The sequence below is a fragment of the Lepidochelys kempii genome, chromosome 4, assembly GCF_965140285.1.
Source record: "Lepidochelys kempii isolate rLepKem1 chromosome 4, rLepKem1.hap1, whole genome shotgun sequence".
NCBI lineage: Eukaryota > Metazoa > Chordata > Testudines > Cheloniidae > Lepidochelys > Lepidochelys kempii.
In genome coordinates, this window is record NC_136383.1 from 92,689,746 (window position 1) to 92,704,259 (window position 14,514).

The window sequence follows — 14,514 nt, forward strand, 5'->3', positions numbered from 1 at the left end:
GCTCTTCCCTGAACTAAAAAATCTATTATTTGCTCAGCTCTAGTTGCCACTTACCTTATTTTGGCTGCAAGGGTCTGTGTGCCTCTTCTCCCCCTCACATGTCCCTTGAGCAGGTAGGCACAAAGGTGTGGGAGTAGGCTGAGCCTAGGCTACACTCTCCATAACATGTCAACCAGCAAGGCTGAGCTGACACAAGGTGGGGAATAATCTACAACCAGCAAAGGGCTGCAGTAAATTATTCTCCTTTGGGAACAAGGGGAATCAGGGGGTCTCTGAGTCACTCTTTCTGTGCTACTCAGCATAATGGCTCAGTTTAGGTCTAAATTCCTCCTGTCTTCATCTATCTATACACCCCTTTTGCATACACTCCCTTGTTCTAAAGAAATGTATAGCATGATATGCTACCTCACAGAGCCTTCATTTCTTCCTTCCCCATACCAATATTCATCAAACAGGATGCCTTTTAGGTGACCTGCTTCTTTTGTAGGCCTTGAGGCAAAATAATCAGGTTAGTTTGGTGATTACACCTTTCCTAAAATCATCATTTGAATGAGACTCCCCAACTATAAAAGATAGACACAACCTCATGATACTTATACTGCATGTTCATGCTTGTGCACTTTCAATGAAATAAGAGATAAATGTTCATGAGGGTCGTCTCTCTTTATTTTTTAAACACTTGACTATAGGATAAAACAACTGAGATATTTGGTGAGGTAATTAATGAGAATTTTCACATTAGCACTTCTTTCAAGCTTCTTTCTTGCTACCAGTTAATCATTATTGTTGTTTATGGTTTGTTAAGCATGCTAAGTGTGCTTGGTGCTATATGTGATAGATGTAGTAGTCTGTCCCAAGCAGCTTACAGTTAGAACTGGTTGAAATGGTTTATTTTGGGGGGGGCAGGGTTTATGGAGGAGAAGAGAATGAAATTTTGAAAAGCCAATGAAAATAATATGAAGAGTTATTGCAAAATTTGTACTTTTTTTAACAAGATTTTACTTACAATCTAACTAATGATCATAGTATAGTAGTTACTTATCTGATAGTATTAGAGGTACTGGACTGGTAATATTATAAAAAATATCCAAAATAGCAAATCAAACCTAGTCTCTGTTATTTCAATTGTATTTCCACCCCAAATAATTTTACAGAATAATTGAACAGGTATTTTTTAACTTGCTGAGACTTGGCTTCAAGTTCGTAGTGACAAGGGTGCTAGCCTGGAACTCAGGAGACTCAGATTCGGTTCCTTGCTCTGTCATAGACTTCCTGTGTGACCTTGGGCAACCCCCTTGTCTCCCTGTGTTCCAGATGCTGTACTGGATGCTAGTTCTTGACTAGCCCACAGAGATGTTGTGAAGCTAAAATACATAAAAGATTGTGCAGTGCTTAGATTACGGTAATGGGTTGGGGGTCGGAGTGGGGGATAGGTATCACAGATAAAAAGTTCTGTGAATCTCCTGCAGAATACAGGAGATTCACAAAAGTCTCTATTTTGTCTTGCACAAAAGTCTCTATTTTGTGACCTTATGGGGCGTGTAGAGCCCTGAACATCTCATAAGCCAGTTGCACACAAGGGCCACCTATTCTACAGACAAGTCAGCCTGGTGCACCACAGTAAACACCCATGCCACAGGTGAAAGTTTGAGTTATACAAGGTCACAAGACATGTAAAGAGTAATACCCTGGGGTTCTGGAACTCTTCTCCCCTGCTAGGACCACAATATTTATAGTAGTTACCACAGCCATAGTGCTGTACTAATGACTACTGTGCAGTTCCAGACCTTCTTGTTGTTTTTTAAAATAAGTAACAGTGTAATTGTTGAGAGAAGTATCTTTGCCATCCCAAATTCTGCCTGGAGAGACTAGAAGTTGGTTCAAGTTCCTAGTCTCTGGATAAGACAGTATTTCCTTTGCTGGAAATGAGAATCCCAACTCCTTAATCAGTGATATCATTGAAATGGGAGCGATGTGGTGGAATCTTCCACCCAATGGGCTTCATCTCTGTGCTAAAAGCATCAGCTCCATACTGAAACTTTCACCTGGGACACTTCCATTTCAGATGTTCAATTTTAGAGTGCTATGATTAGCAATAAAAGGCCTGAAAGAAATGGTCCCTTCACAGATTTTAAGGCTGCAAGAGACCATTATGATCATCTAGCCTGATTTCCTGTATAACATAGGCCCAAAGAATTTCACAATTCTAATCCTGTACTGAGAGTTCCTTCTTTTTCAACAGAGGGGCTCCTTGACCAGATTTAGTCATATCTGCTTAATTTTCTGACAAAGATTTTTATTCCACTTCTCTCTTCTTAGCCAGAAAGAACTCCGTTGTAAGTTTGGAATGCAGGCTAAGTTTGCATGACTGGCAGTTATGAAAAGCAAACCTTTATTTGTGTAAACTGAGCACATTTGCTATGGAATCACTGAAAGATAAAAATCATGGGACCCCACGATGCCATCTTTTCAGCCACTTTTCAGGACAGAGCCAAACTTTAAAAATCACTCCTGTCAGTCAACTCTGGAGGGACTCATCTCCTGATAAGGTATCAGGGAATGTAATGTGTGTACTCACTACATCCATCAAGTGCTTCTCTATGACTTACTAACAATATACAGCAATAAGGCAGGACGGAGTCAATAACTCTACCTCTGGGGAGGGGCACCTGGCATTGGTCACTGTTGGAAGACAGGATACAGGACTAGATGGACCTTTGATCTGACCCAGTATGGCTGTTTTTATGTTCTTATGAACAGTTCCAGTCTTTTTAATTTCTCCTCACATGGAAGCTGTTCCATACCCCTAGTCATTTTTGTTGCCCTTCTCTGTACTTTTTTCAATTCTAATATATCTTTTTTGAGATGGGGCAACCAAATTTGCACATAGTATTCGAGGTGTGGGCATACCATTGATTTATACAATAGCATTATGATAGTTTCCATCTTATTATCTGTCCCTTTCCTAATGGTTCCTAGAATTCTGTAAGGTAGTGGATAGTATTCCAGTGAGGAGTATCTCTTGCCAACTGAAAAGGCCAGTCCAGTCTTAAGCCCTAGGAATCCACTTATTAGATAAGGTTAGCCCCAATGGCTGGAGTTTAGTCATTCTGATCCTGACACAGCAAGGTCCCTTAAGTATATACCTAACGTAAGAACCCTGAAAGCATCCTCATTCATTCTGATGGCACAGTTTCCTTCCTGGGTGCTGCCAGAGTTAAACAGTGCTACTCGTGTGCTCAGGTGCTTTGCTAGATCAGGGCCATGTACCAGTATAGAAGCTCTAGCATGAGAGTATTTTCAGTGTTGTAGATCAGGAACTGAACCCTACAAGCTATGGAAACATGATTATATTTGATTAATAGATTCATAGATACTAAGGTCAGAAGGGACCATTATGATCATCTAGTCTGACCTCCTGCACAATGCAGGCCACAGAATTTCACCCACCCACTCCTGCGAAAAATCTCTCACCTATGTCTGAGCTATTGAAGTCCTCATATCGTGGTTTAAACAAGTCTGTGTTTGTTTTTATATCATACATGAGTTTTCAAATCTCTACAAGCACATGTAACTGAGATTTTTTGCTACTCTTGTAATGCTTTGACCTCTGTGCCATTGAATGGAGACTATTGGGGAAAGCTTTTGGAGGTAACATTTTAACTCATTTATTGCATGTGAACGATTCTTTTCTGAGGCCCACTTCTTAGTGACCATTTTCTGGTAGATATAGATATACACTCTTCATTTGTTTGCCCTGAAGCTTGAACACAGCTACCATGCATCATACTACCCAGACGTATTCTTTGGTATTAGCAGCCTGTTTTGTTAACTTGGGTCAAGGTATGGCAGTAAACCAGACAAATCATGTCACAGAAACTTAATAGATTTTGTCATAGCATGGTTCCTAATGAACTCATTTCATATTCATGTAAAGGTCTAATATACTTTCATAAGAATTCTGTCATGGCGGAAAATTAGTCAAACATCATTAACTGAGACAAAGCAAAAGGGTCACCTTGTAGTTTTGAAAGGAAACACTTTGTAAATTTCAATTACTATAACAAAGATGCAAAAATAAACCCATTAAACCGTGTCTCATGGTACATTAGGGAAGGAGGGAGTGTGTACAGTGTTTAGAACAAGGGAATGGGGGCCAGTACTACTGGTCCCACTTCAGCCTCTGCCATTGATTTGCTGATTAATGTAAGGCAAGTCATATATTCTCCCGGTGCCGGAGTTTACCCACCTATAAAATGAGTATAACACAACATACCTACATCCCAAACAGGGGGGGCATGAGAACAAATGCTTGGATTAATCCTTTATATGAAAGTCACTTGTGGCACCTTAGAGACTAACCAATTTATTTGAGCATAAGCTTTTGTGAGCTACAGCTCACTTCATCAGATGCATACTGTGGAAAGTATAGAAGATCTTTTTATACACACAAAGCATGAAAAAAGCTTATGCTCAAATAAATTGGTTAGTCTCTAAGGTGCTACAAATACTCCTTTTCTTTTTGCGAATACAGACTAACACGGCTGTTACTCTGAAACATGAAAGTCACTGTAGAAGCTAAGTGTAGCAGTAGTATTATTAAACTACTAAAGACAATAACTATAGAACAATGCAGTCCAAAGAAGCTGAGTAGACATAAAATAAGTAATTTTGGGAAAATACCAGCAGGGTTGATTCCAAGGCCGGGTAAGTTTCAATACCCAAATGGGTGAGATGTTTCACAATAGAAGGGTATATTTTCAAAAGGCTCCATCATTGGGTAAGCTGCACAAACAGTCTATTATTCCTGATGATATGCACAGTTCACAGTAGTCCTTTTTCTAGAGTCTAAGCTAAAGTTGCAGCAAGTCTGGAAACAGGATTCACGCAGATACAGTAACCAGGCTGTTAGCCCCACAGTGATGGTAAGTCCATCAAAGCCAAATTCAGAGCAGTGCCAGATGCCCAAACACTGCTCCACAAAGGATCAGATTATCAAAGGAACTCCATTCCTATTTAAGTGCCATTGAGATTGCTGGGAGTTAAGTGCCTAAATACTTTTGAAGATCTGGATCTCAGTGCCTTTAAAAACCAGGGTGAAACTATTTACATTTTACTTCCGATATTTAAGGACATTTTCAAAATATTTGTGACTGTTCTGCTTGTGGTCCAGATTGTGACAGGCCTGTACTTGGGCACACAGAGGGGGAGGAGGTGTGGTTTTAATTTATTTGGCACCACTTGTATAACCTGTCATGCCAATAACATCTATGGAGCTTGAAAAAAAATATACAGGGCCAGACCGAGCTGCAGACTTGCACTGGAAAGAGCACAGGGACTGCTCTCAGTGCATCCCCAAGGTTCCCAGTGCTAGAAAGGAAGTGAGGCAGGAAGGAGGTGGGTCCAGGGCCCTGCAGCAGTAGCAGAGGAGAGTGCACCAATCTAAAGCACAGTGTCGTCTCCACAGTGATACGAGAGGCATAACCCCTCCTTGAACACCTCCTGGGGCAGTGTGGCTACAAACAGTCTGTTACTGAGGGTGGCGGCTAAATATCACCATTTGGCACAGTTTAGATTGGAAATGGGTCTTACAAAGTCATATAGTGATATATATTCCATGGGCTTTCCTCCACTTCAGTGGCCTTTGGATCAGGGCTGTAGCATAGGTTTAGATTCAAGCAGTAATACTACTCTTAGGCCATAATTAAATTCCCCAGTGAAAAAGCTACCCGAGGCTTAATAATTCCTAAGAGGGAAACTTCATTGCTGCCACTTTGAGAATAGATAAACCACCAACAAAAAAACCCTGCTGGTTCTTATTATGCTAGAAATGTTTTTAAATAGCTTTGAAAGTAGGTGTTTATAAATAAGTAAATTAGCATGGGGAAGCAGCAGCAGAGGGAATGGAAAGAGGGCATGGGGTCCGAAGTTAGCTAATGAAGCTCAAGCATTTTGAAAATGTGAAGAGGGCCACCTTGTTGGCCTTGGAAATGTAATGAAAACAAAAGGATAGCTATCTGGTTTGAAGCATTTGTCAGAATCTCAGTTAATATTTCCTAAGCATAAATAGAAAGAGGATGTGAAGGTTTGCATCAGGTTGTAAAAACTTGGTATCTAAAGCAAGGCACCTAAGTGGCTTGATTTGCAGAAGTGCAGAGTCACAGGCTAGGGCTGTAACCATTGGACCATCCATAAGTTAATTTAAGTTTATTTCACTATAGTAAGTCAGATTGCAAAGTACAGTAAAGCAAGATGGAGATAGAAAAGTAGGAAAGCCAACATTTGAGTGAAGAGTCTCCAGTCCTATCAGTTTTTTCATAGATTATGAATCTATGATCCAGAGATTCCAAGGCCAGAAGGGACCATTGTGATCATCTAGTCTGATATCCTGTATAACACAGGCCATAGAACTTCCCCATATCTTTTAGAAAAACATCCAGTCTTTATTTAAAAATTGTCAGTGATGGAGAATCCACCAGGACCCTTGGTAAATTGTTTCAGTGGTTAATTACCCTCACTGTTAAGAAATTACACCTTATTTCCAGTCTGAATTTGTCTAGCTTCAACTTTCAGTCATTGGATCATATTATACCTTTCTCTGCTAGATTAAAGAGCCCATTATCAGAATGGTTGTGTCAGTGCAACTCCCACAATTTTTGTTTTTATCTGCAAACTCTGTTTTGCTTGTGTGGGAAGGGAGAGGAGCTGGCGGAGGGCAGACACATTATGGATCGTGCTCTATGCAGCCCCAAGTGGAAATACTGCTGGAAAATACAACATAATTGACCCTGCACAGCACAGAGTGCCTCCTCTGGCCTGGCTCCCTAACTCAAAACTCCCATTTGAGGATCCAGCATGCTCTGCACCTCTCAGAATAAGGACTTTAGTACCATTAGTGTTGGCATTAATTTCACTTTGCTCCTGCACCTCTGAAAAGGAGGTCAACATAAAGTCATGGCCCCGGGTGGACACATCATCTAAGGTAGCCATTATGTTAGAAGGGATGATTTGCTCAGTGATTAGTGTGGGGAGTCTGACCTTGCTCCCAGGTAATGGTTTGAGGGTGAGGATAGGGTTTGTACTCCTTGCTTATCCTTGACATATGCAAGGTTTATGTGCTCTTTCGTCCACCCCATCTGCACAGTCACTAACATGTTCTCTTTGAAAGGAAAGTTCAGCAGGAACTCTGCAAGTTAGAATTTGCAAAGCCTGTCCATTGTGTTTTCCCTTCTCCGACCTACTGTTTATTATTACTTAACATCTGAATTAAGATATGACTTTTATGTCCCATTCGTGGCTCCATTGTGCTGTGCACACCACATATGGTAAAAACAGTCCCTCCCCCAAAGAACTTACAACGTAACTGTGACACTAAAATAAATATAACAACTATATTTATTCAACAACAGAAAATTAAGATATACAGTTAAGAGTAGTAAAAATAAATCTGAAGAGAAATAAATACTATCTTTTTAAGCATTCCAGTGATAAATATTAGACTGCAGGAATATTAGGAAAAGGGAAATTAATTTGAGACTGATTAATGTCTTAGTGCTTTGTGAAATTTCAATAAACTGACAGCTGGTATCAAAACAAAGCACAGCTATCCAGTTCCTCTTAGTTGCATAGATGTTCCTCTTCAGATGGGAAAAAAGTACCTTAGATTTTCATTTGAGACTGTCCCCCCCCACACACCAAAATGCCCTTTAAGTATATTAATCAGAAATGATTTTGATGGGATTAAAAGTTCCAACTGATTTTCATTTTCTGTAGTATTGGAAGAGAATGTGAAACCAGCCTAGTACTAGATATTCTGTGCTTTACTTTTGCATTCATAACTATTTTAATTCAATCATCTCAGCAATGAAATTAACGCAATCAAGTACAATGTATCACACATCTTTGTCTGAAGTTGCATTTTATTTGACTCTCAACCAGTTTTCATTTTTCTAATTTTGCTAATTAGCTGTGGAGCTTCCTTCATGTATACACTTTTTTCTTTTTCCCAATGAAAAAAGCACTTTCCAGCATTAGTTTTCTTTTTCTTTGCTTTTATGTTGAGAAGTTTTTAGTTTGTGGAGGTGATGTTCGTTCTTTATAACAGCCTTTATCTCTACCATCTAAATCAATTGACAGAGAAATTCAGTCTGTCCATCTGTCAAAAATATGTACCAGGAATCTTTAATATTTCTAGTATTTCAAATATATATAGCTGACTGGGGTGAAAACAAAGAGTAAAACAAAAACCTTATATATTACATATATTTAAATGCAGTGAGCAATTTCAAAATTCTGATTTAAGTATATTCAAATTATAGAAATATTCCAAATGACTTTTCTTTTTAGCAGCCCTGAATTGCTTTACACAGACATTTGCTCTTAATCCTGCTACTCCAAAGTATGTGATTCAATCTGCAGTATCAAACTGTTTGCTTTTAGCAGGCACTTTATGAGAGATTGGACACCGAGCTAAAACGTGATGGAAGCCTTTCAACCCCCCCCCCCCTTTCACCCCTCCTTGCTGTTAAAATCCTCACGGACATATTTGCGTGTGGACTAATCACATTACAGCTAAGATTTGTCAGCCATTCAGCAATTACAATTCACCGATCCCAGGCAAGAGATCTCTGATATGCTAGAGGGAAATCAACAGGCTTCTGCTCTGTCTCAAGCAGTACCAATTCTGCCAGCCCAGAGTCTCAGCAGCATTGCTGCTTATGCAGAACATGGTGCTTAGCAGACAGCCTAGCAGCAGCTACTGTTGCTTTGACTATTTCCTCCGCACCAAATCACAAGAGGAGATTAAAATATAAACAGACTATACTTTGCCCTCTAGCTTCCTAACACAACGATCTCGCCCCTCCCCACAGGTGCCTCTGGGTTCCAGCAGCAAATGGGCGGTTCAAGCAGAGCAGATTTCTGCTCCTGCTGTCTGAATATGTAGCTCTATAAGTTGCATACAGAGACACACGCAAAATCCACCGTCCGCCCGCCCTTTTTCTTTTCTTGAAGGCTGTTAGCAACCTTTGCCAAGGCAAAGGATCTCTGTCTCCTGACCAGTCAACAGTCAGCTTGCCTTAGCTGTAGCTATTTCTTCCGAGGGAAGCATGGTTGTCCTTACCCCGCCCCCCAGACTCCACAAATGCAGCATTGTCATGGTGTCAAATATGCGTTTTATTTTTATTTTATTTATTTATTTATTTATTTATTCATTCCCGGCTCCAGCGGGCCAGGGCTCTGAGGGCTGAGAGAGCGAGGAAGCGTGGAGCTGTCCTCGGTGCTGAAAGGCAGTAAGGCGCAATGATCGGCAGATGGCGCCGTGCCCTATTTTAAAAGGACGTGAAAGGAGAAGAAGGTGCTGTGTAAACTCGTCCCAAACAGGTTTCCCCAGGGCAGCTATCAACAGCTCGTCTCCAAAGAGCACTCAACGTATGTAACTCTCCGCTCCCCGTCCCTTGCTCTGGCATGAAAGAGAAAGCTGCACAGATACGAGTCTGAGACACCCTCTCCCCCGCAACTAAACTCTAAGGGGTAGGCACAAAATGTGCCAATTTCAGAGCTCTGGTTTAATTCAGGGCGTGTACTCACCATGTTGACCTCTGAGACCATGTCTATATTGGCAATGTCTATCCTCATCCCGACGTCAACAGGAGCACCTTTAATGAGAAACAGGGGGGTTTGTTATGCACATCACAGGCATTTAAAAACACCATCCCTGTGCCTGGCTGTATAGCGGCATATATACATGGGTGTGTGTTTGCATGTGTAAATGGGGTGCATCAGGGGGTGTGTGCACGCATGTGAGTATGTGTGTTTGTGTGTGTACTTGGTCAGAAATTGGCCCACAACCATTTGCAAGGACTAATTTGCAATTGAACTGACGTTTCCCTCTAATACAGGAAATGCAACACGGTTGTGCTACACGTTGAAAAAGACTGACAAATTACCTCCAAAGTCTGGCCTCAAGCGAATGTCGTATCCGTGGAGCAATCTGTCCACTGTCTCTTTCACATATGACATGTTGCTAGGCTCATTAACGCTGAAGGGAAGAAGGACGGATTGGATTGAGAATCAAGGCTAGAAACTGCTGGCAGACAGAAAAAGAAATGCACGTACACCTCCCAAAACAATGAGATCAACAGTCCGCACACGCACCGACAAAACCCGGAGAGAGCACCCCGGAGAATAACGCTCACCTTTGCGCACAGCAGACCATGGCTATCATCACGGGGAACGAGAGAATCCCAAAATACCCTCGACTGTGAACTGTCCACATTCCTAACTCTGTCTGAAGAATTGGCTTTTCTGCGAAGATCCAAGGAATGCAACTTAGTCCAAGGCAGAGCAATAATTCCCAACAGACCAACGCATGCGCGGAGCTCGCTTGATCTCCAGACACCTTTCGCCTTGAAAACAATTTGTGTAAAACCGTCAACAGAGCCAAACCGCTCGAAGTTCCCGGTCTCTTCAGCCAGGTTTCTCAGAGCAGCTCAGAAAAGCACCAGCGTCGTGGGCTCAGACAGAACCAGGCGCTGCTTTGGCATCTAGTGTGGACAGTCCCCGATTGCACATTGCAACCGGAGGCTGTCGATCTGGATGGAGCTCAGACGCCAGGGAATTGTTCGGGACATGGCCGGCCGTGGAAAGTGTTCTGGGACAGAGCGGGTCACGGTTTCTCTGATGGGGGGCGGAGGGGTGGGGTGGAGTGAGAGAAGCAGCAAGCCCGTGAGCTGTGCTCCGATTATGTTTGTGGCGGGAGCAAAAGCCTCTGTTGTAACTGACATGGGCAACAGCGGCTCCACAAACGTGAGCGCCACTCGGCTCCCCACACCTACAGCCACCACACAAGTGGCCAGTACCCGCCCCGCCGCGGTAGGCATCCGCAAACGCGTGGCACACCTGATCGCTACTACCTCTCTTCCTCGCAGCCCTCCGCACGCGGGGGTAGCCTGCACCCTGCCTGGGTTTTGTTCCTGGGTTGTGTTTTATCACCAGGAATAGCTCATGCGGCTCCCGAGGGGTGGCAGGCACACCTGGGAAGGAACCCTGTGTGCGCACCTTGGGGAGACACAACACTGCAACCGGCGTGCTGCTGCGGCACAGCTGGACACAGTGCGGGCGCGTACTGACTGCCCAGATGTCACACCGCCGCTCCCAGCGGGTTTGGCGTGAGAAGGCTGAAGGGCGGGGGGCGGGCTCAGTCTGTTCTTTTCCTTCCAGACATTTCTTGAATGTTGATGAAGAGCAATGCGACGGCTACAATCCGCCCCCCTTTCACCACAGCACAAAGGTGCTTGCGGGATCCGGGATCCCAGGCTGCCTGCGCCTCGATGTTTGTTTGTTTCCTCTCCCGAATGTGAAGTGCAGAAATCATTGTCACAGGGCAACAAGTCTCCTCGGAGTTTCCCAGGGGGGTTACCAAGGTAAAAGATAACGCCCACCCTCTGCTGATTCGGGTGTTTGATACCCAAGGCAGAGAGGTCAAGGATCCTGAGCACCAGGGCACATGAATATGCATACTTGAAGCAAGTGATCAGTCGGGACGGCTTGTTCCTCAAATAGACAGTGAGAACACGGAGGAGTTCTGAGCAGCTCAAACGCTGGGCAAAACGTCCCTCCAAGGGCGCCTGTCACAGTGGAGTGGGAGTCCAAGGACAAGGTCGGCATTATACTAAACCGCTGCAAACCCACACAAGAGTGGGAGGAAGAAACCTTTGCCAAAGCCAGGTACTGCAGCGAGCTCCTCTAAAAATGTCAGCTAAACTAGGGTTTTTTGGTTTCTTGCTCCATCTTAAAAAATAAAACTCTTTTTTCATCAGTCCCAAATCAAGCACCCTGCACCTGAGCATTCCTAGACTTTGGAGAAGTTTAGATCACAATCCAAATCAAGCAAATGCCCCCTATTCCTGTAATGGGCTGAACCAAAATCCTGGATCCAAACACTATGGCCTAGGCCAATTGGCACATGCTTTCAATTTAGGGGTACCGACCCATCTCTGCCTAAAAGTAGGAGTAGTTTTTGTTTGATGTGCTGTAGCTCAGTGACTTCATAACTGATGTGGATGGTGGATTGTCTGAGTCAGCTGGTGATTTTAATGGGTGCTGGAACAATTTTTATAGTGAGGGTGCTGATGATAGAAACCATATATCTGGTGTTTGTTATTCAAGCAGGGGTGCGGCAGCCCCCTCTCCCCCCCCCCCACCTAGTTCCATCAGCACCATGGCCTTCATGACACCCACAGCACTATTGTAGATGGTGGTCGGCTCAATTTATAAAACTGGGTATACTAATGATCTGATATGTGGCCTGTGATTGGAGCTGTCATGGATTGATCATTACAGCCTGTAGTTTGTGGGAGGGACACACATTTCCTGTTGTGGTAAGGGACATGCTTTGTTGATCTTCCCTTGCAGGCTAATGGCACCTGATTGGCTTCCAAAGGCTTCTGAAGAAGCATGCTGTCCTTTCAACAAATTACGCTATTGAAGGGTCTGCAGACTTCATAATGATCTTTTGTTCACAACCATCTAAAGGGTGGAGAAGTGCTATGGGGAGAAGAATCTCTTTTAAGGAGAATCCATGCTCCAGCTGGATTTTCACATATTTCTTCACATTAACTGCATTTTTTTAACTTCTTGAATATCTGATTACAAAATCGTTTTAGTGCTAAGTGGAACCTGTACTGTGGGAAACAGGTAATTCATCTCTCCCAGAGACTGCACTTAATCCATCCCTTGTACTTGGTACTGATCATGAGGTATTGTTGACTCACCAAGAACCCTACCATGAGTGAATGGACCTGTTCTCTGGTGATTCCATTCCCTTCTTGCAGAGAGTTCCAAAGGGGGTGATTTTGGCAACTGATGTGCATCCTCATGTGGGGCTCCACCTTGTCTCTCCTCTTGTGTAGTGTGTACTATTGGCCTGTGACAATTTGATGTATCTCGCTATGTACAGCATATGAATTTTGCCTGATTAATGAAATTGCTGTATCATTGAATGCCTCAGTGTATGTGGAATACACCATCTTCCACCCGAGGGTATTAAACTTTGATAGCTCCCATTGAAATGGGACAAGGGGATGGCCATATCCCAGATGAAACCACGGTTCTCCAACTTCTCTGTGGGAGGCTGGGATTTGGAAAGTGGAATTGTTAGGATAAGGATGTTCAGGCCTGTCTGTAAAGGCCTATACTCTAAGAATTTAGGTGTATTCTTATCACTTGGCTAGTTATAGAGGTACAAAAGAAAGAATCAAAATCACTGTCTGCCAGTGTAAGGTCCTTCTCTTACTGAGACAGTCTGGGATAGCTGGGATGTGAAATCCTCACTTCTGTATTGTTTGTCATTATAGTTCCCACTTTGCTATTGTTTGTCTGTATAATCTCTGTCTGGTTCTGCGATTGTTTCTGTCTGCTGTATAATTACTTTTGCTGGGTGTAAACTAATTAAGGTGGTGGGATATAATTGGTTACATAATCATGTTACAATATGTTAGGATTGGTTAGTTAAATTTCAGTAAAATGATTGGTTAAGGTATAGCTAAGCAGAACTCAAGTTTTACTATGGTACTCTGCAGGTTTCAGAGTAACAGCCATGTTAGTCTGTATTTGCAAAAAGGAAAAGGAGTATTTGTGGCACCTTAGAGACTAGCCAATTTATTTGAGTATAAGCTTTTGTGAGCTACAGGAAGTGAGTGTGGGAGGGGGGGAATGGGAACAGGGAATGGGGTGGGGAAATTGGATTTGAACAGTCTCAAGGCAAAGACAGCACAGGTTAAGGCAGCTGTGTGGCAATAATTGTACGTGGTGGCTAAGTTGTTACAGACAAATTGCACTACCTTAAAGAACTAAATGTAGGAGTAAGTGATTTAAAGAAGTGAGTGAAAAGTTACAAATAGCTTTTGCAAAAATTGATGATACAGGGTTTGCAGGAAAGTAAACATTTGGGAGTTGTGGAAATAGTAAAAGAGTAACAGTTGTGGTGTTACAAGAAGGAAGTTTTTGTTTAATGATAAAACCCAGTTATATAAATGTAACTGTATGTGCAACTCTGTGCAGTCACATTGGATGGAAGCTTGGTAATTAAATTATCCCAGGGGGTCAGGTAGAGTGGTTACTACCACCACTATGCTTCTGTCCCCAGAAGCCTTCACAGCTATTCTGAGGGAAAATGGGCCCTTTTCCCACAGAAATGGTCTGTAAGGGATTGCTCCAGGCAGCAGGCGGAGAGAGAATCTGATCAAAATTATTTGACTATTGGGTAATGTAATCAAAATCACTAAAGGACTGTAAGGGGTTTCTATTGGAACGTAACTTGGCTGCCCCGGCTGTGTTTAGTTGTACAAGATGGGAGTATAATCAGGTACAGTTGTGTAAAAGAGTAATCACAGTGCAAGAAACGTTAGGCAAAAGAGAATTTTTTGTGTGCACAGGTAAAAGAAAAGGAAAAGGGGAGGAATGATGGGAACACTAAGCCTTTGGGTGGCTCTGGGGGATTGGACTGCCGCTTTG

At 42.8% G+C, this 14,514-nt stretch overlaps 1 protein-coding gene across 1 annotated transcript in view; it reads right to left on the reverse strand.

Moving 5' to 3' along the window:
• GABRB1 (gamma-aminobutyric acid type A receptor subunit beta1) overlaps window positions 1–10,441 on the reverse strand; it is a 261,371-nt gene extending 250,930 nt beyond the window's left edge. The window contains exons 1-3 of the mRNA XM_073342125.1: window positions 10,197–10,441; window positions 9,948–10,039; window positions 9,589–9,656 (exon numbers count right to left, since the gene is read on the reverse strand). Of these exons, the coding sequence (XP_073198226.1) occupies window positions 9,589–9,656; window positions 9,948–10,039; window positions 10,197–10,276 (240 nt within the window). The 5' untranslated portion in view covers window positions 10,277–10,441. The remainder of the gene's footprint in view (window positions 1–9,588; window positions 9,657–9,947; window positions 10,040–10,196) is intronic.
• Window positions 10,442–14,514: the final 4,073 nt, after the last annotated feature.